A 25,429-nucleotide genomic window follows, 5' to 3' on the forward strand; every position below is an offset into this window, starting at 1 on the left:
ACATTTTTCTTCTACTACAAAGATTTTTCTATTTGAATTATATTAGAAAACATTTTTAAACAGTGAAATATTCCATTGTACAGTGTGCTGACTTATGATCCTCTCTCTTGGACATTTATTTACCTATCTCTCCTCATATTGTAAATATCCATATTGGCACACAACCTTGAATATAATATTGTCTTTCTTAGAAATGGTGACACATCCAACAAGCTTTTCCTCTACCACACAGAAGAGCATTCAGCGCTGCACATAGCCACATTTGCCAAGGGAAAGGCCTGTATTGATACAGGCCCCAAAATGACATTTGTATCCTCACAGGGGATGATACATAGACATAGTGTGTAACATTGTGTTTCTCTTGTTTAAATTCTCAATTATTAATTCACCAATCTTGTCTAAACTATATTACTGGGGACTGGAGCAATGGCTCAATGGTTAGAAGCACTCTCTGCTCTTACAGAGGACCCAGGTTTAATTTTCACGACCCACGTGGTAGCTCTCAACTGTAGTTTGTTAAGTATAGTTGCAGTAGATTCAATGCCCTTTTCTGGCCTTAGAAAATATCAGGGCACAGATTATAACAGGGTGGTGCACAGATATGTATGCAGACAAAACATCAATACACATAAAATAAAAATTAAAAAATCTTAAATTACATGCTGTTATATTTTTATATATCTCTTTCTATCTGCCTGCCTGCCTGCCTGCCTGCCTGCCTGCCTGCCTGCCTGCCTACAATTAGGAGGAGGCACTTGGCAGAGCCTGCTAGCAGACAGTTTAGTGGCAAGACTACACTGCCACTGTGTGGTGTGAAAGCAGAGTCTTCGCTGAGATAGTGACACTTCCATGAGTCGTTTATCTCTTCCCTCAGAAATTGATCAGAGGTAGATTTAGCATGAAACTGTGAGTTGGAAAATTTCCAAGAAAGTTTTTCATCCAATTAGTGGAGGGGGAAGAGAGGTTCAATAAAAACACCTCACTCTGCTGTGTGTGGCTCTTTAAGTAAGTTATTGATTTTTCAGAGAGAGAGAGGAGAGACTGATTTTGTGAAACCATAGCCGAACAGAACCTAAAACATATTTGCTTTCATGACATTTAGCTTCTTTTCATACTTGGATAATACACTTCATCATTTTCAAATTCAAATCAATTAAAATTAACTTATTAGCTCGCCCTCTGGCCAATGAGAGATCCTATAGACAGTGGCTGAGGTCAGGACAAGACAGATAAGGTTGTCCTCTGGCCTCCAATGGTGTGAACCTGCATGTGTTCAGATCTGTTCCTCCACAGAAGCTCGGATACACACATGCTAGTACACACCTATACAAAACATATAATATTCTAGTACCCTTGAGCGGCTGGCTGTGAAGAAGAAACTGTTCTTTAGTTATCTGTGAGCTAAGTTTAGGCGCAGGTGCTATAGTAATCCACAAACCACTTCACCCCCACCCCCATGACAATTCAAAAGCAGGACCTGTTCAGACCCTGATCTTAGGCTGATGCTTGCGACATTCTTAACAATTTTTGTTTGTTTGTTTCCTGTTGAAGAGATGGTGAGTTCCCCTCTGTGTTATGTATTTAAAGACTTTACATTTAACTCAGTGCCTCTTGGAGCTTTTGGTTAGTGATGGTTGGGATCATAAGGACAATAGCCTGACTCTAAGTGCTGAGCTCACCTGGTCCCACCGTCAGCCCTGTTCCGTCCGTCTCCCTCCCTGATACATTTAGGCTATAACCTACTTCCCTGCACTTGAAACAGTATAATTTGTGCTTAAAATTATAAAGCTCAAAGGTACTCGGGATTTTGATAGTTTACCATATATAAGTAAAAATCCAGACTGAAGTTGGAATCTTTCACAAATACCCCCAGAGGCACACAAGGCTCAGAGGAAAGCGAGTCACCTGCACTAGCTTTCTTAGAAGCTTGGGTCATGAAATAATACCAAGTAGACAATACTGACTTTAAAATTCTCAGTGTGAAACTTGCTGATATAACTTGTAAATTTAACTGTTTTATGTCAGAGTTAGATCCAGCCACCAATAGCCCTGCCAGTGAGCCCAGGAACTGGCTGCCCTCCTCAGCCATTCGAGGGTGTTCCCCTGGGTTTTCCCCAGCCCCACAGTCACAATCAAACATAAAAGAGGTGCGAGCTTCATTAGTATCATCTCTAATAACCTCTTATGCCAGCTGATTCCCATTCCCTTCCTCGCTGCTTTTGATGGGTCTCTATTCTCTGTTCCTAACGTTCATATCAGTTGTGTTGCTTTTGAAAGTGATGCACTTAACCTTCTTCTTTTATCTATGTAATTGCCCAAGACAGCTTACTAACCTCAAAGTGATTATGTCATGGTATCTGAGCAGCAGCTCTCAACCTCCATTGTGCTGTGACCTTTTAGGACGGTTACTGTTTGGGTTAGGGTTTTACTACTGTGAACAGTCACCATGACCAAGACAACTCTTATAAGGACAACATTTAGTTGGGGCTGGCTTATAGGTTCAAAGGTTCAGTTCTTTATCATCAAGGTGGGAACATAGCAGCATCCAGGCAGGCATGGTGCAGGAGGAGCTGAGAGTTCTATATCTTCATCTGAAGTCTACTAGGAGAAGACTGGCTTCCAGGTGGCTAGGGTGAGGGTCTTAGGCCCACATCCACAGTGACACACCTACTCCAACAAGGTCACACCTCCTAAAGTTGCCATTCCCTGAGCCAAGCATATACAAATCATTAGAGTTGTTCATGTGACCGCCAACCATAAAATTATTAAATAACCCCTTTATAACTGTAATTTTGCTACTGTCCTGAATCATGATCTGTGTTTTCTGATGGTCTTAGGTGACCTTTGTGACCCACAGGTTGAGAACTGTTGTACTAAAGCAACTCTCGACGAGTTTAAACTGGTATTAAAAGACAGATGGAGCTAAAGAGACACATTTCTTTATAGAGTTCCCCCCCCAAAAAAAACCCCCACAAAGCTATGCACTATTTTCTTCCCTGAAAGTAGAGTTTACTACCTTCTATGTGAGGGTTGTGTTCATTCCTGAAGAACACAGATGGCAAAACAGAATTAGTGATTGAATCACAGAAGAATGGGGTTAACTTACCTAAACCCTAAACCCCAGGTTTACATAGCAATGACACTCAGCTCTCCCATGACCCTATGATATGAGAGGCAAGGGCTCTCACTTCCCTGCTCCCCACGACCCCCGGACTCTCAAAAGGATTCATTCATCAAACCAAAATCAAGGGATGAAAGTGCCTGACCAGGATGCTCAGAGACGCTGTCTCCTGTTAGAGAAAAAAACCTTTAACTGTGGTTTAGGTCCTAGGTTAGATCTGGGCATAAAGAAGACCATGAGAGGGGCTGGAGAGATGGCTTGGTGGTTAAGAGCACTGACTGCTCTTCCAGAGGTCCTGAGTTCAAATCCCAGCAACCACATGGTAGCTTACAACCATCTGTAATGAGATCAGCTGCCCTCTTCTGGTGTGTCTAAAGACAGCTACAGTGTGATTATATATAATAAGTATTTTTTTAAAGTCTTAAAATAAAAAGACCATGAGAGAAGAAAACAACGAATGAGGAGAATGTAGATTATTAGAACGTTGCCAGTGCTGCCTGGTACTTTCAGAAATACGGCAGTTTCAAAGAGGGTTAGTGTCAGAGGAAGATGGACAGGGAGAATGTTGGGGCTTTTTGTTACTTCTTTGCAACTTTTTCTATAAATATAAACAGAGAAAACTTTAAAATGTCTTATGCATGGACAAAGAGTGGAGCAGAGACCGAAGGAAAGGCCATCCAGAGACTGCCCCAACTCGGGATCCATCTCATCTGCAGACACCAAACCCAGACACTACTGCTGATGCCATGAAGCACTTGCTGCTGACAGGAGTCTGGTATAGTTGTCCCTTGAGAGGCTCTGCCAGAGCTTGACCAATACAGATGCGGATGCTCGCAGACTGAGCATGGGGGAAAGTTAGGAAAGGACTGAAGGAGCTGAAGCTGCTTGTAACCCCATAGGAAGAACAATAATATCAACCAGCCAGAACCCCCAGAGCTCCCAGAGACTAAACCACCAACCAAAGAGTACACACAAGGGACCATGGCTCCAGCAGCATATGTAGCAAAGGATGGCCTTGTTGGACATCACTGAGAGGAAAGAGACCCTTGGTCCTGTGAAAGCTATATTTCCACTGCTATGGCAGTGAGGCAGGAGTGGATGGATGGGTGTGGGAGCAACCTCATAGAAGCAGGGGCTGGGGAAGGGGGATGGAATAGAGGATTTGTGGATGGGGAAACTGGGAAGGGGGATAGGATAGGGGGTTTGTGGAGGGGAAACTGTAAAGGGCGATAGGATAGGGGGTTTGTGAAGGGGAAACTGGGAAGGGGATTGGGATGGGGGGTTGTGGAGGGGAAACTGGAAAGGGGAATGGGATGGGGGTTTGTGAAGGGGAAATTGGGAAGGGGGTTGGGATAGGGGGCTTGTGAAGGAGAAACTGGGAAGGGGATGGGATGGGGGCTTGTGGAGGGGAAACTGGGAAGGGGATGGGATGGGGGGTTGTGGAGGGAAAACTGGGAAGGGGATGGGATTGGGGGGGTTGTGGAGGGGAAACTGGGAAGGGGAATGGGATAGGGGGTTTGTGGAGGGAAAACTGAAAGGGGGAAAATGTGGTAAATAAAAAAAGAATCTATTGCTACCAGTTTCCTCAAATCCACGGCCCGGTAAAATCATGACTCAACAATCAATAATTTATCAGCCAGATTGATATGTTAAATTCCCAATCCAAAGTTCATCCATACAACAAGCTTGCAGCCAGTTGACAAAGATATAAACCGCCCACCTAGATAAGACAAGTTGACCTATAGAAACCCTTAGAAATAATCCTGTTTACCTATGGCCAATTAAGACCCCCTGGGTCTAGAACTTTCTTCTTTGGCTCCATTTTGATACTTTTGTTTCTCCTTCTCTCCTGCCTTATCAGAACCTTGTCCACACCCCACTCTATACCTTCCAATCAAGCATCACCTTGACCTAATAGTGCCATCACTCACCTGCATATAGACATCAACCTACAGGGAAAACATTTGAAATGTAAACAAATAAAACAACCAACATAAAATAATAACTTGTAAAAAAGTTCTATTAGATCTTAGTACCATAAATATCACTCATGTATTTGACTCAGGGGTAAGGTTAGCAGCCAGGAGAACAGACTGCATATCCCAGAATGCACCTGGTGTCACTTGAGCCAGCCCACATTTATGCCATCCCCTTATGTCTAATTCTCTCTAAAAATGACATACTTATAAAATTCTTCATCTGACTTTATTGACAACTCATGTATGGTTAGAGCTATTCTGTTCTAAGCCTACATCTGAGACATGCTCACTGGTTTCAGAACTGTATGAACACAAATCCATACTTCTGTCTTTAATTTTTCTGGGATACCCAGATGCCATCCTTGGTCTGTTCCTAATTTAGTCAAAGTAAAAGTTTTGGAACTGGCACAATTTCAACAAAGAGACTCAAGATTCCCTGCACCCCTACATGAGAGTTTCAATTATTTTACTGTAACTTGGGGAGAGTGCATATCTGTGCCCTGCTCAGAAAACATACCTTGTCTGCCAGAGTAGTGGTTAGAACATCTTTGTCCTTTAGAGGCTCTGCCTCCTTTGAAGAAGTGTAATTCTCAAACTCGAATCTCCAGAAGCAGCCTTTTTATTTTATGAGCAGCTGTATGCAGGGCAAGATTATGACATGGAAAAGCATTTTTAGAAACTCGTCCAAGGGCCTGGCTTACCTGAGGAAGCATTTGGAAGCTGAAAGCCAAAGAAAAAAGCTGAGGGGCTGACCGTGTGGGAGCCTGTGCTGAAATTCCCCCACCTGTTCTGCCAATCCGTCTAGACCTTCTAACCTAAGTTTTTTTAAGGAAAGGAGCATTAATGCCTTGCTTTGGCAGATTGACAGCTTATGGCACAACTACCTTGATTTTGGGATGATTTCTTTACATCCACATCAGATGAAAAATGTGTAGGTAAATACTTCTGAAGGCTTACAGGTGTGTGTTTGGATGAGTGTGGATGAGTTACTGTCGGCGGCCTGGTACCTGCTGTTCACTTCCTCCGTCTGCTTCCTAGCCTGCTGCTTTCTTCCCTAGGCATTATGTTAAAGGTTTTGAGGCAACACAGAATTTTATTTCTGCTATTTGATTTCGAGATAAAAACATGCAGAGTTGTGTGCTCATGAAACCGTAAACGTGAACAGACGCCTCTCTCCTTCAGGCTCAGAAGCATACAGCTCCATAGAATGTTTCTGAGTGGCGTTAGTCTTACACTTGTTTTCAGAGTTAAATGGTAGTAATGGAATAATGCTTTGTCTAATGGTAGCTCAAGAAGGTGAGCCAGGGAGTCAGGGCGTGGCTTAGTGAAAGAGCACTTGTCTAGCACATGCCAAGACCTAGGTTCTATGTCCAGCAAAGCAGCTTTTCTCCCCTGAGAACTTACACACACACACACACACACACACACACACACTCCCAGGCTCCTCTTGGGTTGTTCTGCATTCAATCTGATGTGAAGTACTTTGCTTTGATTTATCCTTTTACAGTTGAAAGAGTTGACCTGGGCATTTTTTTGTCACCTTGACACAGGTTAGAATTCCTTGGGGAAAAAAAGGGGGTGGGGTCTTAATTGAGGAACTGCCGCCAATAAGATTAGCCTGTAGGGAAGTTTGTAGGTGTGTGTGTGTGTGTGTGTGTGTGTGTGTGTGTGTATGTGTATGTATGTGTATTGTGTATGCGCACACATGATTAATGATTGATGTAGGTATGGTACTGTGGGCAATGCCACCCCTGAGGAAGTGGTTCTGGATGGCTTAAGAAAACAGGCAGAGGAAGCCATGAGGAACCAGCTAGTAAGAAGCTCTCCTCAGTGGTTTCCACTTCAGTTTCTGCCTCCAGCTTCCTGCCCTGACTCCCCTCAGTGATAGACTGTTACTTGGAAGTGTAAGCCGAAATGAACCCTTTCCTCCCCAAGTTGCTATGGTTATGGTGTTTTCTCACAGCCTTGGGAACCTAACTAAGATGACTGTGCGGTTGGTAGTCCAGCTTTCTCTGGTATGACGTGGGCTGGTTGTCTAATGCGGCCAGTCCAGGGAAGTTAGGTGCCCATGTGGCTTACTTCCAAAGACCTAGAAATGAGTATGAAAGCTTTTGTCACCACTGGGTGTTCTTTCAGCTCTGTTCTGGAGCATATCAAAGTCAGGAGGAAGCACTTTTGTAACTCAGGAAAAAAATGTAAATTCCCCTTTCAGGCTGCCCTTCTCACAGTACGTTTTCCAAAAGAAGGAAGAGCTTCTCACTTGCATGTGGAAAGAGGTTCTCGCCATAAGGCACAGCTTTTTCTTAGTTCTGTTTTTGTTTTTCCAGTGGATACTTTACTGTGGATTTATGAACACAAGATAAGTATGTGCTGGTGTCCAACCATCGCCAGCAGAAATACAATTTGCCAGTAGAGGCTGCATAATTATTTTGCTGCACTTGTGTATAAAAACTTAGGGGGAGAGATGGCTCAGTGGTTAAGAGCCCTGGCTGCTCTTCTAGAGGTCTTGAGTTCAATTCCCAGCAACCACATAGAGGTTCACAACCATCTGTAATGAGATCTGATGCCCTCTTTTGGTGTGTCTGAAGACAGCGACAGTGTGCTCATATACAATAAGTAAATAATGCCTTAAAACCCTTAGGAGGCTGGGCTGTAAGAATTGTTGGATATCATGTAAGCAAAGTATAAGTAGTTGAAGAAGGAGTTGTGTGTTCTTATTCAGAAACCCTTGAGGAATGGATGGAGTGAGGTGGCGGATTCTCTGGAGGAACTGCCTGTTGGTCCACATCTTGTTAAGCATGTCTATAACTTTGTCTGGTCCATTTCTTCCTTCAGATAGACTGGGGTTACGTTGGATGCTCTCCAGTATCCCTTCTAGCTTCAAAACCCTTATAGCTGAGGGGCAGAGGCCTGGCTAGCATGTAAAAGCCCAGAGCTTATCCCTGGCCCTGATAAACGAAACATGCATAAGAAAATTTCCTGGCATTCTGCACAACTGAACAACATGAGGAACAATTGGGGAAGTTGCTCCAAATATAAGAGCCTAAGAGTTTGGGTGTCTGTCACAGGATGATTAGGTCTGCTCTCTGAGTTGGTTTGCTGGCTCCTGAGATATCTAGGAATTTTGTACCTTTAGTTTCCTTCCTGAATGTCTAGTTCTGCTGGGCTGTCTTTGTACAGGACCCATCCATGTCTAGCCCATGCTGATAATGTGTTCCCAGAGATGATATTCTTGTCTGAGAGAAACACTGTTACCAACTTCTGACCAGAAAACTAAGTTATAGGTAAGAAGGCTGCACTTCAAGAGCCTCATGCATGTTGGGGTAAACCATGTCAACCCAGACAGAGCATTCATCTTGCCCTGGAGTTAGTTGCTCAAGCCATTTAGCACCAAGGTGGTAAATTCTATACAAAACAACAAACTACTGAAGCCTTACATATATTTTCTTGTGCCATGTGTGCACCAGTTGGGGTTCTCTAGGGGGACAGAAATGATAGAATGGATATGCATTACTTTTGTTAGATTGTCCTACATGATTCAGGCTGGGTGTACAACAGTGGCCATCTGAGAACCCGGTAACTGTTTAGTACAAGGACAGTCTCGGCTGTCCCTTTGGTCTGGGTGGTTCTTGGGAGCTGCTGGTCTTGATGCTGCGGAACAATATCAACAGCAGCCAGGGGGTTGAACAATATCAATGCAAGCACTGAAGGTTTTAGGCAGGCCCCTTGATTTTCCCTTAGATCTTCTGATATCTGGGCTTCTGCTGCAAGATGGTGCCGGCTTTCAGGGGACTTGTGAAAACTAAGTGAAATTAGTGTTTGATTCCTACCCCCATTGCCTTAAATGTATGCAGATAACCTCAAATTTGGGTGGTGGTGTCTAAAAAAGCAGCACTAAACATTTTTGCAAAAGGAATATTAAACTCACATTGTGTTTGGCATGGGGTCCATCATTTTCCTTATTGCTAACTGTGTTAGTGAGGATCTAATTGGTCTACAGTGATAACAACTACTAGACCCTCTACCCTCATGTTGGGCCTTCTAATGACGGGTAAGATGGGCTCTTAGTTCTGGTTAAATATCCTAGAACTAGTTTTTGTTGCTCTCGGGAATCATTTCTGGAAGCAGTGATAAGCTGAGGTCACCGAGATGGCTCAGCATGTAAAGGCTGACACTGAATGTGGCTGTCCCTCGGACACATAGGATAGAAGCCAAAACGGATTCCTTCAAGGTGTCCTTTGTCTTCCATGTGCCTTTGCCCTTGTCTGAATGAATAAAAGCAATGGAAGAGGAGGAAGAGGAAAAAGAGGAAGAAGAGAAGAATGAGGGGGAAGGGGAGAAGAGAGGAGGAGGAAGAAAAGGAGGACAAAGAGGAGAAAGAGGAGCAGGAGGTGAAGGGGAGAAGAGAGAAGGAGGAGGAAGAAGAGGAGGTTATTGAAGTGCAAAATTGAACTTTTTAAAGTCGCAAGTTCTGGGTTGAAAACTGTGATTTTAAAGTCTTAATGTCTCATGGGAGCCCTTGGGATCATGTGATACATGGAGGGAGAATATGAAGATGTTATGCATTGAGTATTTTCTATTTTACAATATTGTGAGACTTAGCAATGTAAAAAAAAAAAAATGCCAGGATTCTCTGTTCAGAAACTGCATGGATTGTAACTGGCCTCCCTGGGCTGATAAGAGGAGTGTCCCTCACCTCCATGGTCATCATGAACAATCTGCATGTTCACAGCCTTGTGGGTAAGGTGGGCTGTCAGGCACTGGGTGCTGCTGTGGTTGGCTTCAGCAAGATGCCCATCCCTGCCTTCCCTGGAAGATGTATATTCCACAAGCAGCCTGCCAGGGAGCTGAAAGTTAATATGCATGTCCCAGGCCAGGGACTTCCACACCTGCTGATGCCACTGAAGCATTTATGACAGGAGACTTCTCAATCACAGCTGCCACACCTGCTTCTCTGACAAGAGGGACCCGGACCGTCCTCCTGAAGAGCAGCGACTGTTTGGGGCAGCCTCGTATGTGGAAATTTTATATTATAATGTTAAGAAAAGGATAGTAGTTGCCCATATTACCTTTTGTATCTAATCTTTTAGATAAAGTCCTAACTTAACTGTAATAAATCATTGCTTGTCATTAGAAAACCCAGTAGTCATTACTGTTTTATGGCTTAATAAATCATATCTACACCATCCACAAATTGATCATTCATTCATTCATTCATTCATTCATTCATTCATTCATTGTTTCACTCTGCAACCTAAACTGGCTGAGAACCGGCTATGTAGGTACTTAGGATGGCCTCAGCCCTGCTATAATCCTCCTGCCTCGGTCTTCCATGTATTGGAATTTACAAACATGTGTCACCATGCTCAGTATATTTTTATATGGTGACAAAAATACTCCAAGAAAAATATCTGCTCTTGTTTGAACATTTACTAGAGTATAGAATTTTTCTATTACTTTGATCATGGAGGCAAATAGATTTAAAGGGATGTTTTCTAATTCATTATTAACTTTTTGTGGGGTCCTACAGAAATATGGAGCTAACAAGATTTGATAGCTTAGTCTTCCTGTCTTTAAGCTGGGCCATATAAGATTGAAAATGCTTCTTTAAGTTTCCATTGATTAATTGATTGATTGATCATATGAGTGCTTTGCCACGTGCATACCTGCCTGTCAGAAAGAGAGCAACAAGGTTATGTAGAAGAACATGTCTAAGATGTTAGAGTCTGCATGATGTTAACACCACGAAGGATGTGTTTCATGGGGATTACACTATTTTCAGCCATCCTCACGCACTGGGTGATGGTTTATGGGTGCTATAATTTTACTGTGGGAAGGTAATGTCTGCTTTACTTCTCTTACCTACCTATCAGCTCCTCAGAGTTCACTGTATACATGCAAATTTCAGATTTTTTTTTTCATACACAATAAAAGAAAAAAAGGGCAGATCTTTTGATCTTTAGTCATGGTCTCTCTTAATGGGATCATCTGTCAGCAGTTTCCTGCTGTATGGGTTCTGTCGTAATCCAGTTAGGTGGAGAATTGATCCACCAGCTTTAGATGTAATTATAAGAAATCACATTTGCCATAGGGATTGTAATTCGTAGGTATGACATTAAACTGAAATGAGTAAATATGTCTTTTAGTAAAATCTGGATGCATAGTCCTGACATTTGTGCTGAGGTTTGTCACCCCCTTAGGAGCTTTAAAACTTAGAAGAGAGTTCTCTTCACGTTCCAGAATCCCAAAGCCACGTGAAACAAGAAACAAAACATACTCAAAGAAGGCGTCCCCATTGGGGAGGGCTGCTGGTACTGATGGCTTGGGTTTGAAGGTGAATGGTGACTGTTTCCACGCTTCCATCCATGGTACAAATAACTCTGAAAATGAAACTTCAAGTTTAAGTTAAAGTACCACAGTAACAGCACAGCGCACTAGGACCTGGGGCCACCCTCAAGAGAGAAAGCTGGCAGTTGACTGGCTTTGAAAAATGGTGAGTTTTTCCTCACTAGACATGTCTTGGAAATTAGGAAAAGCCAGAGTCAAGTAGAGAGAGGCAGGATATGCACTCAGTCTGGTTGTCTGAGGTTCTTCTGGTCAACACGGGCACTGTGTGATCCAGCGCAGACGGTAGAAAGATCTGCTCGGGAATCACACAGAACATTTGGAGAGGACGAAGCTGCAGGAAGTGTCTGTATGGAACAGGGCAGTAGTTGTGTCGGTGCAAGGTGTGAATTACAGTTGGAGTGGGATTCTGGCAGGAGTTGGCATGTGTGAGGATCGCAGGGGAAGTTCTCTGTTGGTTTCTATGAACTATACAGTTACAACTGAAGACACGGGGTAGACTTTTCAGCCCCTCTGTTCAGTGGTTTGTGTTCTAAGTAAGGAGGTGTTAATAATTCTTCAGTGAGGGAGAGAACAGAGCTGGCCTGAAGCTGGGCACAACTCCACCATTCCTGACATGAGCGTCTGCCCAAATCACTCTTCTCTTTGTGTGCCTTTGGCACTTAGTCCCTGGCATGCTTGCCCTTTCTGATTGACTTGAGTTTTCTGTTGACACATCCATGGTAATTTTTTTCTTATCACTTTTCTGAGTTCATTCATGAGAGATGTATAGGCTTTTTCTAGTAAAAGGTACTTCTTCCTGATATCCTAATCTTTGTTTGAGCCACCAAGGTTTGTTTGTTTGTTTGTTTGTTTTTGAAAAGCATGCTACTTATTTTCACTTCATGTGTCTGAGTGTTTGTATACATGTATGTACATGTACATATGCACAAAGTGCATGCCTGGTGCCTGTGGAGGTTAGAAAGGCCTTTGGACCCCCTGGGATTGACATGTCAGGCCGTTGTTAGAGCCTGTGTGCACTCCATGTGGCTTTCTCATGCTGTCTCCTACTGTGTGTAGTATGTGTAGCTTCCTGATGCTACCCCCTACTGTGTGCACTCCTTGTGGCTTTCTCAGGCTATCCCCTACTGTGTGCACTCCTTGTGGCTTTCTCATGCTATCTCCTACTGTGTGCACTCCTTGTGGCTTTCTCATGCTATCTCCTACTGTGTGTACTATGTGTGGCTTTCTCATGCTATCTCCTCCTGTGTGCACTCCTTGTGGCTTTCTCATGCTATCTCCTACTGTGTGTACTATGTGTGGCTTTCACATGCTATCCCCATAAAATTTCTCTATCCTGGCATTTACTAGAATTTCTGAGGTTCAACTTAGGTGTAATATCTTCATTTTACTATTCTGTATAGATTTGGAAAAAGTATTTTGAATATGTAGGATAATTTTCCTTGACTTCAGAAAACCCCAGTAGGTCATTATTTTGTGAGGTCTGTGTTTTTTACAAAGATGCCTCTTTGTTTCATTTTTTAACAGAAAGATGAAAACTACAGGAGCCTCCCACGGGATCCCAGTAGCTGGTCCAACCAGTTCCAGAGAGACAACGCCCGCTCCTCTCTGAGTGCCAGCCACCCCATGGTAGACCGGTGGCTAGAGAAGCAAGAACAGGTAAAGTAGCATGTCCTTGCTCTGCATCATGGGCTGACAGCCAGCAGTCGGCAACATGTGATACATGACATTTTTTTATTGCAGTATGTGTAGAAAAAATGGTAACCCGGGTCTTGGGCAGGTAACAGTTTAATCACAAAAGTACATCTTTGGTCTCACAGGGGACACCATTCATTCTTCTTTGTAGTTTTGATATAAAAGTTTGTATTTTATCAAAAGGGGTTAAACTGAGAGCCCACACACCTTCTCATTTCTCTTCAAAGACTGAGCTCCTATTTGCCTCTGTGGAGGATGTTTGAAATATTTGGTTAGGTAGCATATGAAGAAAGTGGAACCCTCCCTCCCATCTTGAACTTAGAGTATCTTCTCCACAGAGGTTTGACAAGTGATGGTCCACTCACTCAATCTGGCACAAACAAGACTACACCTGAAGAAAGACTGGATCTTTCTCATCAACAGTATCATTCACCTCCTGGGTCACGCACCACAAAAGTCAGATTGTGCTTTTGTTTTGTTTTGTTTTGCTTTTTCCAGAAGCAAGCACTGTTGCTCCGGCAGGAGAAAAAGAGCAGATTTATTTCCTATGCTGGACCTTCTTCCAGCCGCCCCTCTTTCCTTGTCATTTGCTTAGTTAAATGTTCCCCCCATTGAGTCCTCTGGGTTCAACACTTGATGTGCCTTCTGAGGCTTACCCTTCCCTTCAGTTTTGCTATTGAGAACACACTGAGGAGAGTTACATTCCGTGGGTATAAAAATGTAGGGTCCTCTGCTTTGACAACTTGGGGTCAGTAGGGTTGAACTGATGTCTGTCTTCCTGTAGAGATGACATCAGAACTGAGGAGGTTGGCAGGGTTTTAGATTTTACATCTTTGGTAGGTTTTGTCTTTGCTCATTTCCCACTGAAGAGCTTGTTGCTCATATTCATTCTGTTTCTGTGTCCCTCTCCCTCCCCCTTCCCCCAAGTTGTGACCCCAGCAGCTTTGTCAATGGTCATGCAGGCATTCGTAGCACACACAAGTACTCTGCTGAAGGCAGCTGTCTGGTTCTTTGCTGAGGGACTGATCTGTGGATCATAGAGACATCTTTCACTCTATGGGTTCTTGGGGGATTTTACGTCCACAGCAGAGCAGAAGTGGTGGACTTCAGAGCCCTGCACTAGGGGTGGGTTGGACTCGAACTCTAGACACATGGTCTGACTTTAAGGTGATTAACTCACCTTGCTCAGAATAGTCTGTCTCAGTCCTAAAGGAGACACTCAATGGGCTGAGTGCTGTGCATCTTTCAGAAAGCATCCTTTTAATGTTAATCTTAGGATCTCTTTCTTTTGAGCCTTTTCAGTGGAAGCAGGAAAGGCTTAAAAGTGGCATGGTTTGTTCTGCTTTGAAGTTTCCTCTGAGAAACCAGGAAACCAAAAGAGGAAGAAACTCCTAGTTTTGATGTCGGGAAGTGTTTCTTAAGAAGTTGGAAATCTTTCCAGCCATATCATTTTCCTGAGTGTGCATAGAGCAATTTTTTTTTAACATTGGCAGATAATGGATCATGAGCTGACTTTGTTCCTGTTTCTCTGTGCTTTATTGCAACTGATAAAATCTACATACCAGTTGGCACAAACCTTATAAGCTCTTTGACTGCAAGACATTAGGGACGGAAAGAAGAGAGACCCGAAGGGAATGTAAGCTAATTGGGAGTCTGCCATTTTCATTTCTTGTCTGGAACAGGCCTGAGCCCAATTAGCAGAGGCAAGGAGCAGAGCTGCACAGTACCTCCAGCAGCCATATCCGTACTGTGCTGGCAGTGACTGCCCTGACCTCTGGAGAAAAACCTATGTTTTAGGGTTCTTTGCATCAAGGAAAACCTCACTTAATTGACAGAATGTGCTGAAGAATGAAAACTCGAATGTTTGGGGAGGATACAATTCTACTGGCTTAGTCCCTTCCCAGCCCAAAAGAAACCCCCATTACTCAGTGGAACACCTGAAATCTCAATACCTGGAGTTTTAGAATTAGCGAAGCCATGTAGCATGCATGTGTGGATACGTGCACTTGTGTGCTTTAACTTGGTGTAGTGAGTGAACTCACCGGTGTCTTAGGTGGATACGTGTGGCTCCTGTTTATACAAAGTTAGCCACAGTTGCTTTGTCAACAGATCACCTGATTTGAAGTTTACAGTCTCCTCTTCTTCCCAAGTGTGTTCTTAATCTACATCTTCTCCAAATTAGAAGAAAGAAAGAGACAGAAGCAAGTCTGATATTTATATAGACCCAGATCTACCCAGATGACACAAAGAAAATAAATTTCCAGAGTATGAAGTGATCCTTTATTTTGTAATTACAAAATTAGGAAATGGTTCTCTCAGAAATCTGATTATAGCAGCTGCGGGCTGTCTAGTGAGCTGACTCATGGGTCCTAATATGAAACCATGGAAGCCCCGTGGAAGCTCAGAGTGGAGCAGACACGGTTCTGCCGTGACCATCGTTTCTGGGAGCTGAGGCGCACTTCTGGTGCTGCCAAATGTTGATTGTAGAAATGTTCCTTGCCACTAGGTCCAAAAATGTGTGCTGTTTTCTATTAAAAAGAAAGATTTATTAACACTGTTTCTCGTTTGGCAAAGACTTGTAGCATGTGTGCAGGAGGAAAACATTGTTTTTCTGTAGTGGCACTGAATTCGGAAAGTTAAAACCATCGAGACTGTTTCAAAATTAAATCCAGTCATTAGGATACAATGCTAGACACTTTATTATAGTGGACCTCTATCCTGTTCACAATAACACCGGAAATAAAACCAAAACCAACGCTTTAGGAGCGCCTTCTTCTCACCCCCACTGCTGCAAATGACAATGAACGGCTGTGCTTACGAGGTAATTTAAAATTGTTTTAGACAGAGGTGATCAGTAGGCACCATAGAGAGGGATCATGCTTTATTTTCCACGATTCCCACATTCTTCTGAGTCTATCCCCTAATGTTCTGCGGGGAACAGAACTGGAGAGGAGCCCGGATGCATGCTATGCTCAGAACACCCCACCTTCCTGGTCTCTGGCATGTCACTTGTTTTCTGTCGCCTGAGCGAGAAAAGAAGCATTTTTACCCTTTTGCATACAAAAGGGCAGCAATACAAGCCCAGAGTCAATTTGTGATGTGTGTGTCAGCATTGGAAACCTGCAATTCAGACAAGCATGCATGCATGTAACTCTCACGCTTGCATGTTGTGTAGGAGCTCTGTAGGTTTCTCTACCCATGCATATGGAAACTCAGGCTGCTCTGTAGCTTTGGGCATCCTGTGTGAAGGTTGAATGATATCACCTGTGTTCAGTGCAGATTCAGGTCAGTGCTGTGACACTCGTGGGGAGGAGGGCTTCTCTTTCTCTTCATTTCAGAACAAACATGTTTCACTCATGGAATCCCCAGTAACCTTTTAGAAAAGGCAGTGCATGGTGGGGCTGGGACTAGAACCCACGGCCTTGCACATGGCTGGAAGATCATTGAGCTACAGCCCAGTCCTGCTGCTACTGTTTTGAATGACATTTTCACTGGAAGTACCCTTTGGAACGATAGCTGGTTCCCTGTTATGTCCAGCGTTCACTCTCTCAGAACTGCATTCTTGCTCCAGTGGCATCTTATCGGAATTAGCATGCAGTTTAATCTTCTTAAATTATTCTTAGTTTTCTTCTGAAGAATATAGTCTGACATGAGAATTAATTTTGTGTTAATTCTTGAGCCCACTTTTATATCTGTGTGTGTGTGTGTGTGTGTGTGTGTGTGTGTGTGTGTGTGTGTGTGTGTGTATGATCACTTCTGTGTGGTACTTGCTAAGCATATGGGCTCTCTGATCTGATGGAGCTGGGAGGCAGCTGACACTCATTCATTTCTGGAGCCCTTTAAATGCTGCTTGTCGAGACTGTTTTCTTTATTGTCTGTCTATCCATCCGTCTTTCATCTATCTATCTATCTATCTATCTATCTATCTATCTATCTATCTATCTATCTATCATCTATCCATTGTCTGTCTATCATCTATTATCTATCATCTCTATCCCTATCATCTATCTATCTATCTATCTATCTATCTATCTATCTATCTATCTATCTATCTATCTATCTATCCCTATCATCTATCTATCTATCTATCTATCTATCTATCTATCTATCTATCTATCTATCTATCTATCTATCTATCTATCTATCTATCTATCTATCCCTATCATCTATCTATCTATCTATCTATCTATCTATCTATCTATCTATCTATCTATCTATCTGGTCTTTCCTGCCTTCATTGTTCTGTGAGATGACAGGTATGTACCACCAAACCTGACTTAATGCAGTGTAGGGGACAGAACTCAGACCTTTGTGATTACCGGGCAAGCACTGTACCGACTGAACCGCATCCCTCGGCCTGTTTTGTCCTTTTTACTGGCCATGATTGCTACCTTCTGCTGCTGCTTTGGTTGATAGGGCTGAAAGCCTACAGGGAGCCAGTAGGTGAGTCAGAAATTCTGAGGTGGCGGGAATAAACAGTCAGGTGGTGTATGGAGTGACATTTGTGGAGTCTTAGTGTTTGCTGCCTTTCTTGCCTGTGAGTACGCTGTGACAGTCAACCTTGCAGATCTTGCGGGATGGATACAGACAGGTTATTTCATAAATCTTTGACATTCGGGTGCCTTTTCTGTGCTCATTGCAGCCTTAGTTGGAGCTCTGTGCTCGGAGGATGAAGAGAGACGTGTCTGTCTCTGTAGTGCAGCTCCCGCCTCTGCGTCTCACTCCTGTCAACATGTTTATCTCTGTGTTTCAGGAGAGGTGGAGCTGCTGCTACCCATCTTAGGAATGCTATTAGGAAATTACATCGGCATTTCTTTCTTACAGCATATTCTTCTCCACACCTACTTCTCATGCCCTTCCTGGAGGAATGTAAATCATTTAAGAGACATTTTTAATATTTTTTTAAATTTTAGGTAGAGACAGTTTTTTGGTGGTTGGTGTTTTTTGTTTAATCAGTTTCTATGTAGGTAGGCTTTTCCTACCACAATCAATTTGGTCTTGGAACAGTCCTGAAAATGTGCCTTTTAAGTGTTCAAATGATTCATTCACTGGTTTTGGGTTTTGCAACCTGTGTGGCCTGTGATATTTCTTTGATGATTATGTATTGATGAGGAACTTTTTTTTTCCTTTGATTTTTCTAATGTTCAGGTCTGGGGTGAAACCCTTGTGAATGCTTCTGAAGTACTCTACTGATCCAGTAGTCTCTCCACACAAGCTGAGTCAGACTTTTTAAAGTTCTGGAGGGAACTGTGGTTATTTATACAACATCCACCTGAAGGGACTGGTGGGCTGGGACATTTAAATTTCTTCTCACAGGGCAGTATTTCTTACCTTCTTTAAGTTAAGCACACACTAGTTCCTAATTTTGATGGTTTAGTCTTTACAAGGCCAGGAGATGGAACACACACACACACACACACACACACACACACACACACACACACACACACACGTTTTCTTTAAGAGTTGCAATTTCCAAGTTGAAAATGAAACTGTAATGTTGACATTTGCTGGTATTAGTTAAGCCCTCTGGTAAATATGTTTCATATCTTGGCCAATGCCTTCAGTTCGCAGAAGAAATTCATTCACTGGCTCCCAGTGCTTGAACTCTTACTTAGACAACAGAAGAAATATGGTGCGATGCACCCTCACCCCGCCCCTTAGAAGTCCTGATTTGCCTGTGGTTGCTCACTCTGCCCTGTTCCCCTAAAGAAACAGTGGCCTTTGGCGTGCCAACATCTTCATTTCACCCATGCCTGCCTTGTCAGTTATAAGCATTCTCCCTCTTTGCTCCAGTCTTTCCTCAGTGGGTGTTTTTTAAGCTAGAAGATCTCATTAGCTTTCCTCACACAGGCTTACAGTACAGAGGCGTGGGTCCTCCTTTTCCCTGGAAAGGGTCCCTTGACAGATCCCTCCCCTCAGGATGACACCCTTGTTCTGCTCTCCACCTTTCCCCTGGCCACATTACTGAAGTGAGCTTGCCTTGGCTCCTCCCAGTGTCTACACAGACACAGCCCAGACACCACCCTCTCTCCTATCCATAGTCATAGCTCCCGGCAGTAGCGAAGTTGACAACTAAAAATAGCCACCGCATACGTATAAGTTTTATTCAAGATGTGTGCGGTTATGCCATTGATACTTCTTGACAATATGGCTTGTTATGTAGCACCTGCCTGTTACAGAAGAAAGGCCCGAGGGCTGAAGGGAGATGGAAGGTCTTTCAGTGCAAAGCCTCGTTCCCACTTTGAAAGTGATGGAGGGCACTGCCTTTCTTATCTAAGTGTTGGCCTGTCCGCTTCCTTGGGGACAGCCTCCTCACTGAACTCAGATGTGAGTGCTAAGCAACTTGCACCTTCAGCTGCTCCTGCTGGACTCTGGGTCCTAATGAGAACCGCTGATTGAGAACTGGTCCTGTTTAATCCTGGGAGAGCCCAGGAGTCTGTCTGAGCTTTGCTGAGCTGCTGGGACCCAGTTAAGTGAAGTTCTTAAAGGACATGGGGGAGGGGAATCAAAAAATGTCATTACAAGTCCAAGACACCTACCAATTCTGTTATCACAGACATACTAAATTATCCTTCATGTTTATAACTAAAGCGACATGAATTTTTTGCTTCCCTCTCAAACAGCATTTGAATGAAATGCTTGATGGCGTTGGATGATTGATAAACATTAGAGTTGGATCTAACAGTTGACACTCTGTAGTGAAAACATTGTGATTTTTCTGAGAGCTCTTTTCTTCAGATCCAGGGGTTTCTTCATTCTCATTAGAATGTAAATCCATTGGTCTGTTGTCTATGGCTGCAAGCTAGGGAATTTTACCCTTGGAGGCATATGCTTGCTTTTCTCTCTCTTACTGTAGGAACAGTGTTTTTTGTGTCCCTTTACAACTTACATATACTATAAATTCTGGCACGCCATCAATATGCTTTGCATAGATTTAGCCTCTTGCAATCATTTTCTCTAGTCAACTCCCCGGGAAACACTGCTCATATGTATTTGATATGGAAACCATGTTGCGATGCCTACGAATATGTCACATGCCTGCAGTAAGATGTATGCAGGGGTCAGAAGAGGGACTAGATCACCAGGAACAAAGTTACAGGTGGTTTTGAGTGAGTGGTTAATCACTGAGCCATTTCTCCACATCTTGAAATTATTTTCTAATTTCTTAAAATACCTTTTTAATTTTGTTTAATGTGTTTGGATGTTATCCTTAAAGAAATTTGTGCCATTTGCATGCAGTGCCCGAGATGACCAGAAGAGGGCGGCAGAGTCCCTGGAACTGGAGTTAAGAGTCACTCGGTAGCTGTCATGTGGGTCTGGGAATTGAAACCAGGTCACCCAGAAGAGCAGCCAGAGCTTTTAACTGCTGAGCCATCTTTCCTCCCTTGGAGTTATTTTCTGATAGAAAGGAAATACTCTTCATTATGATTGTCTAAGGGTTTTATTGCTGTAAACAGACACCGCGACCAAGGCAAGGTTTAATTGGGGCTGGCTTACAGGTTCAGAGGTTCAGTCCATTATCTTCAAGGTGAAAACATGGCAGCATCCGGGCAGGCACAGTGCAGGAGGAGCTGAGAGTTCTACAGCTTCATCTGAAGGCTACTAGGAGAAGACTGGCTTCCAGGCAGCTAGTATGAGGGTCTTAAAGCCCACACCCACAGTGATGACACACCTCCTCCAACAAGGCCACACCTTCTAATAGTGCCCCTCCCCGGGTCGAGCTATACAAACCATCACAATGATATCCCACAAAAGTGTCTTAGTTAGTTGAACTGACACTGATGTGAAAATGACCCCACAACAGTTTTAAGGGGTTTGTTGTTTTTATTTTGTTTCCTAGTGCCCTAAGTGTGCATTACACATGTAGATTATGTGCAAGGCCTCCCCTTTCCCTGTGGAATACAGAACAATAACACGGATGTGCTCTTGCTGTTGCTGTTGTTTGTGGCGGGACATCATGTACCACAGGCTGACTCCAAACTCACTGTGTAGTGGACAATGACCCTAAACTTCTGCTAAAATATCAGCGCCCAAAACCTTTTGCTAATTGTTCTTCTCTTGGTGTGCGTGCATATGTGTGTGTTGTGCATGTATATATGTATGCTGGTAGGTGACAGGTTTATTTCTCTGCCGCCAGTGACATGAGCCAAGACAAGCCAGATTAGATCACATGAAAGGCAGGCTTATTGGGAAGCTGCTCTCCAGCAGGCTCACTGGCTCTAAGAATTGGGGAGAGGTAAGGGAGGGGGAAGAGAGAGAGAGAGAAAGGGCTTGTATGCAGAGAAAGTGGAGGAGGGGAAGAGAGGAAGAGAGAGCACGTGCATGTGAAATGTCTGCACTATATAGAGAACAGCCCCTGGGAGAAGGGCAGGGTGTGCCAAGTAGGGACTAAGGGATGTGGGAGACCCTGGAGTCCAGGTTTGATTTGATAGGTAAAATATGTACCTTACACCCTTGTCCAGGGTCCAAAACCAAACAGTATATATTTGTGTAGGCTAGATGTGTCCATGTATATGGAAGTCAGAGGTTGATGTTGTGTCTTCCTTCCTTGCGGCCCCTACCCCCACTTTATTTTACCCTTGCACCCCCACCCCAACTTTATTTTACCCTTGCACCCCCACCCCCACTTTATTTTATCCTTGTGCCCCCACCCCACTTTATTTTATCCTTGCACCCCCACCCCCACTTTATTTTATCCTTGCACCCCCACCCCCACTTTATTTTACCCTTGCACCCACACCCCCACTTTATTTTACCCTTGTGCCCCTACCCCCACATTATTTTACCCTTGCACCCCCACCTCCACTTTATTTTACCCTTGTGCCCCCAACCCCCACTTTATTTTTTCCAGGCAGACACTCTGACTTCCCCAGGAACTGTTGGATCTGGCTAGTCTAGCTAGCCAATTTGTCCAGTACATGGATCCCCTGTCTGCCCCCTGGATGCTAGCATTACAGGACAATTTGATGTTCATGTGGGTCCAGAGAATACAGCTGTCGTCTTCATGCTTCTGAGAAGTTTACCCGCTGAATCATCTCCCCCACTCCACTTTGACTTTTTTTTTTTTTCTTTTAAATGTCTGAAAATTTGCGTGAAGCAAATCGAACTTTTTATGGGAGAATTTCTCAACCTTGACTTTTGAGCCTTAAATCTTAAGACAGTCGACTTTCTTCTCCCTCTTTTAATCTAGAATGTGCTTCCTGTCCCCAAACCTTCTCCCCTGTTGCTGTCTGTTTCCATGTTTAAATCGCACAGGCTTGACTTTTTTTTCTTCTTCTTCTAACTAGAATGGTTCTGTTTTCTCCCTCACCTCCTGCCCGCTATTAGGGATCATTTGTTTTGAGTATGATTGGCTGAAGAGCAGAGTCCCAGAGACCCGGATGGCGCTGTCTGAAGGCCGACAGCTCTTCAAGTGATACTTTTTGAAAGTGAAACAGAGGGTACAGATTTTACTTGTGCTGAGAACACAGCCTGGAGCTTAGCTACACCCCATATAGGTCTTTTAAATTAGGTGCTCAGTATTATTTTAGGTACATACATCCTGTGTGAACAAATGAGAACTTCTTAGATCCTCCTGTTCTACCTATTGTAGGGTAAGGTGCTGTTTTACTCTATTTTTGAGTTAACAGATTTTTTTTTTCCTGGAGACCTCAGACCATGCATTATAAAGTTGCGTGGAAAGTGCGTGTTTGGAGGAATTAAACATTAAGGACTGTCCCCGTCTTCTTGCCAGCCTTGCATTCTGTGCTGTCTTGGTGCATAGATCCTTCGAAAAGGTCTTCTCTCGAGGAGGAGGGTAGAATGCTCTTGAGACCTTGAGAATTTTGATACAGAGGTCGAAGAGTTGGCAATGTATCCTTTCGTTACATCCTGTGTGACCCAAACACACACTGCCTACTCTCACATTTCCATCACTTGCTGCAAAGTCCTGGGCAGTGACAGTCCTCTCTCTGGAAGGTGACCCAGCAACCCAGTACCCCAGAGTCTGAGGCAAGAGGATCAGAACTTTGAGGATGCTGTTAGCACAAAGGGAGACTCTTCCTCATACAAACAGTTATCTGGCTGGCACTTTGTTCTGGTTTTGGTTCTGGTACTCTGTTCTGTTGAGTGGGTGCTATTCTCTGGATTTGGAATTTCCACTTGGTCAGCTTCACTGAACCAGCCCTGACTCCACATTCCCTTGTTCTTGAGTCCTCTGGCAGTTAAAAACAAACAAACAAACCAAAACTAGCTGTTTTTTTACCTTTCCTTTCTGAATGGTGGCACTGTCCTTAACATGAGTCTCCACCCTCTCCTTCCCAAGCTCAGCACCTGGAAGTGGCTCTATTCTTTTCTGTCATAGCCCTAGGTGACTTTGATGAAGGCAGGTCTCCATGTATTCCACCCACTGTTTTCCTTTGTTTGTTTGGCTTTTGAGGGAAGCTTTGGGTCTCTTTCCAGTCCCCTGACGTGTCAGCCCAACAATGCTTTTATTGAATACATTTGTTATTGTTGAGGAATGTCTGCTTATAATTTGGGTTTCTGAAAGTATTCTTTCCTTTAAACATTTTGTAGCAAGCATTTTGATAAAAAGAAATCCTATTACAAAGATAGTATGTATTTTCTTTCTTTAAATATGTAACTTTACAAGAATCTTTTCTAGCTTAAATTATAGACAGTTTGAGGGGAGAGAGGAATGTTAGTTTGATTCTATCAGTAAGAACCTAGGTTTTTGGACTTATTCATATTGTAAGTCCCTAAAGGGACTAATTTTCCTGAGAACTTTGGATGTTAATCATAAACAGGCCCAGTTTAGTAATACTTAAAACCTTTTGGCTGGGACTTTGGTATTAATGTCCCAAGCTTTGAGAAAGAGAAACATATTTTTATGGCTTGGCCAAAAATAACATTTCTCTGTTCAAGTAAAAATATTATATTATTTTTAAGAGTTCCACCCCACTGGGCAGTGCGTTATATTCTTTTTTTAGCTAATTTAGTTGTCTAATAGTGGGCGACTGGCAGTCAATTTTTCTTTGTCTTAATATAATTACTTTTTGAAGTAAAAGAGTCCTTCCTCTTAACTTAGGAATGATGTTAAATAATACTTTATTGTTACTCTTAATTTCCTTTGTTACATGTTTAGAATGGTAACATATACAGTGTTTGCATTAAGATGAATATATTTTGTTCTGTTCTTGAAACTTAACTGGAATCTCTGTCTGCACAAGACCTTTTCAAAGAATTGAAGAAATGCATACTGTTTCGGTAAATATTAGAAAAAGGATGCACCAACCCTCGATATTGCTGGCACCATAGGGCCACATGGCATCTGTGGGGTATTTTGATCTCAATTGGCAAAAATGTCTTCTCTTGACTCACCAAGTTCCCAATTTCCGTCCCAGTCTGCTGCTGGCTACTCTCTGGTCCCAGCAGCGTGGCTGCCCCTCCCACAGTTCCCTGCTGCGGATTCTGCTCACAGTCCCAGCAATCAGGTAAAATCAGAACTCTAGACGCTTGTCACTCAGATCTATATTAGTAAATTCTCACTCCACAAAATGCTCACACAATAAACTCAGAGCCGGTTGACATTGGAATAAACTGCCCACCTAGATAAGACAAATTGTCCTGTAATAACCCATCCCTTATATAGGATATTCATGGCTACCTGTGGCTATTTAAAGCCACTCGAGGGGTGGGTGGATCATTATCTTCCTCTTCCCTCTTGGCTTCTTGGCTTCTCTCTCCTATCTCTCCTGCCTTTTCAAAACTCATCTCCCACTTTACTTTTTCACTGCCCAATCACAGGCCTTGCCTTATTTTGTGCCTGCCTTCATCTTCGTATCAACCACAGTATACAAGTGGAGTGTTACCAGGGGCTTTTTACTCTAGAGCAAAGTACTTGAACAGAAGTACTGCCTATGGGAGTGGGGAGGCGGGGGGGAGGCTCAGGAGTGGGATGTGTCCATGGTTCCCTGTTTACTTCTGCAGGTTCTTTTCAAAGACCAGAAAGAGGAGGAGCTGTTTGCTATGCCCAGTATGAGTCGATTCTTTTTTCTTTAATTGACAGTCTTAGATTGTATAAGCTTTTGCAACTGTGCACGTCCTTTCCCACGATACATCTGACTTTAATCATAGGTAATGTCTCGTCAGGTACAGGCTTAAGATAGTAAGTAGAGGATTTTCTCTACAACTTGAGTAGACCTTACTGGGTGTGCATGTAAAAGCAGTTCAGATTGGAACAGCACAGTGCTTCTAGTTTCAGGATAAGTTCTATGATGTGTTTGGCCACAAAAGGATAGTTAGGAGA

At 43.3% G+C, this 25,429-nt stretch overlaps 1 protein-coding gene across 1 annotated transcript in view; it reads left to right on the top strand.

Moving 5' to 3' along the window:
- The window catches only part of PARD3 (par-3 family cell polarity regulator), a 509,642-nt gene that overhangs the window by 223,652 nt on the left and 260,561 nt on the right, over positions 1–25,429 (top strand). Inside the window, 1 exon segment of the mRNA XM_080936664.1 lies at positions 12,973–13,104. Coding sequence (XP_080792790.1) covers positions 12,973–13,104 — 132 coding nt within the window.

The sequence above is a fragment of the Micromys minutus genome (assembly GCF_963924665.1).
Source record: "Micromys minutus genome assembly, chromosome: 24".
In the NCBI taxonomy this organism is placed as follows: domain Eukaryota; kingdom Metazoa; phylum Chordata; class Mammalia; order Rodentia; family Muridae; genus Micromys; species Micromys minutus.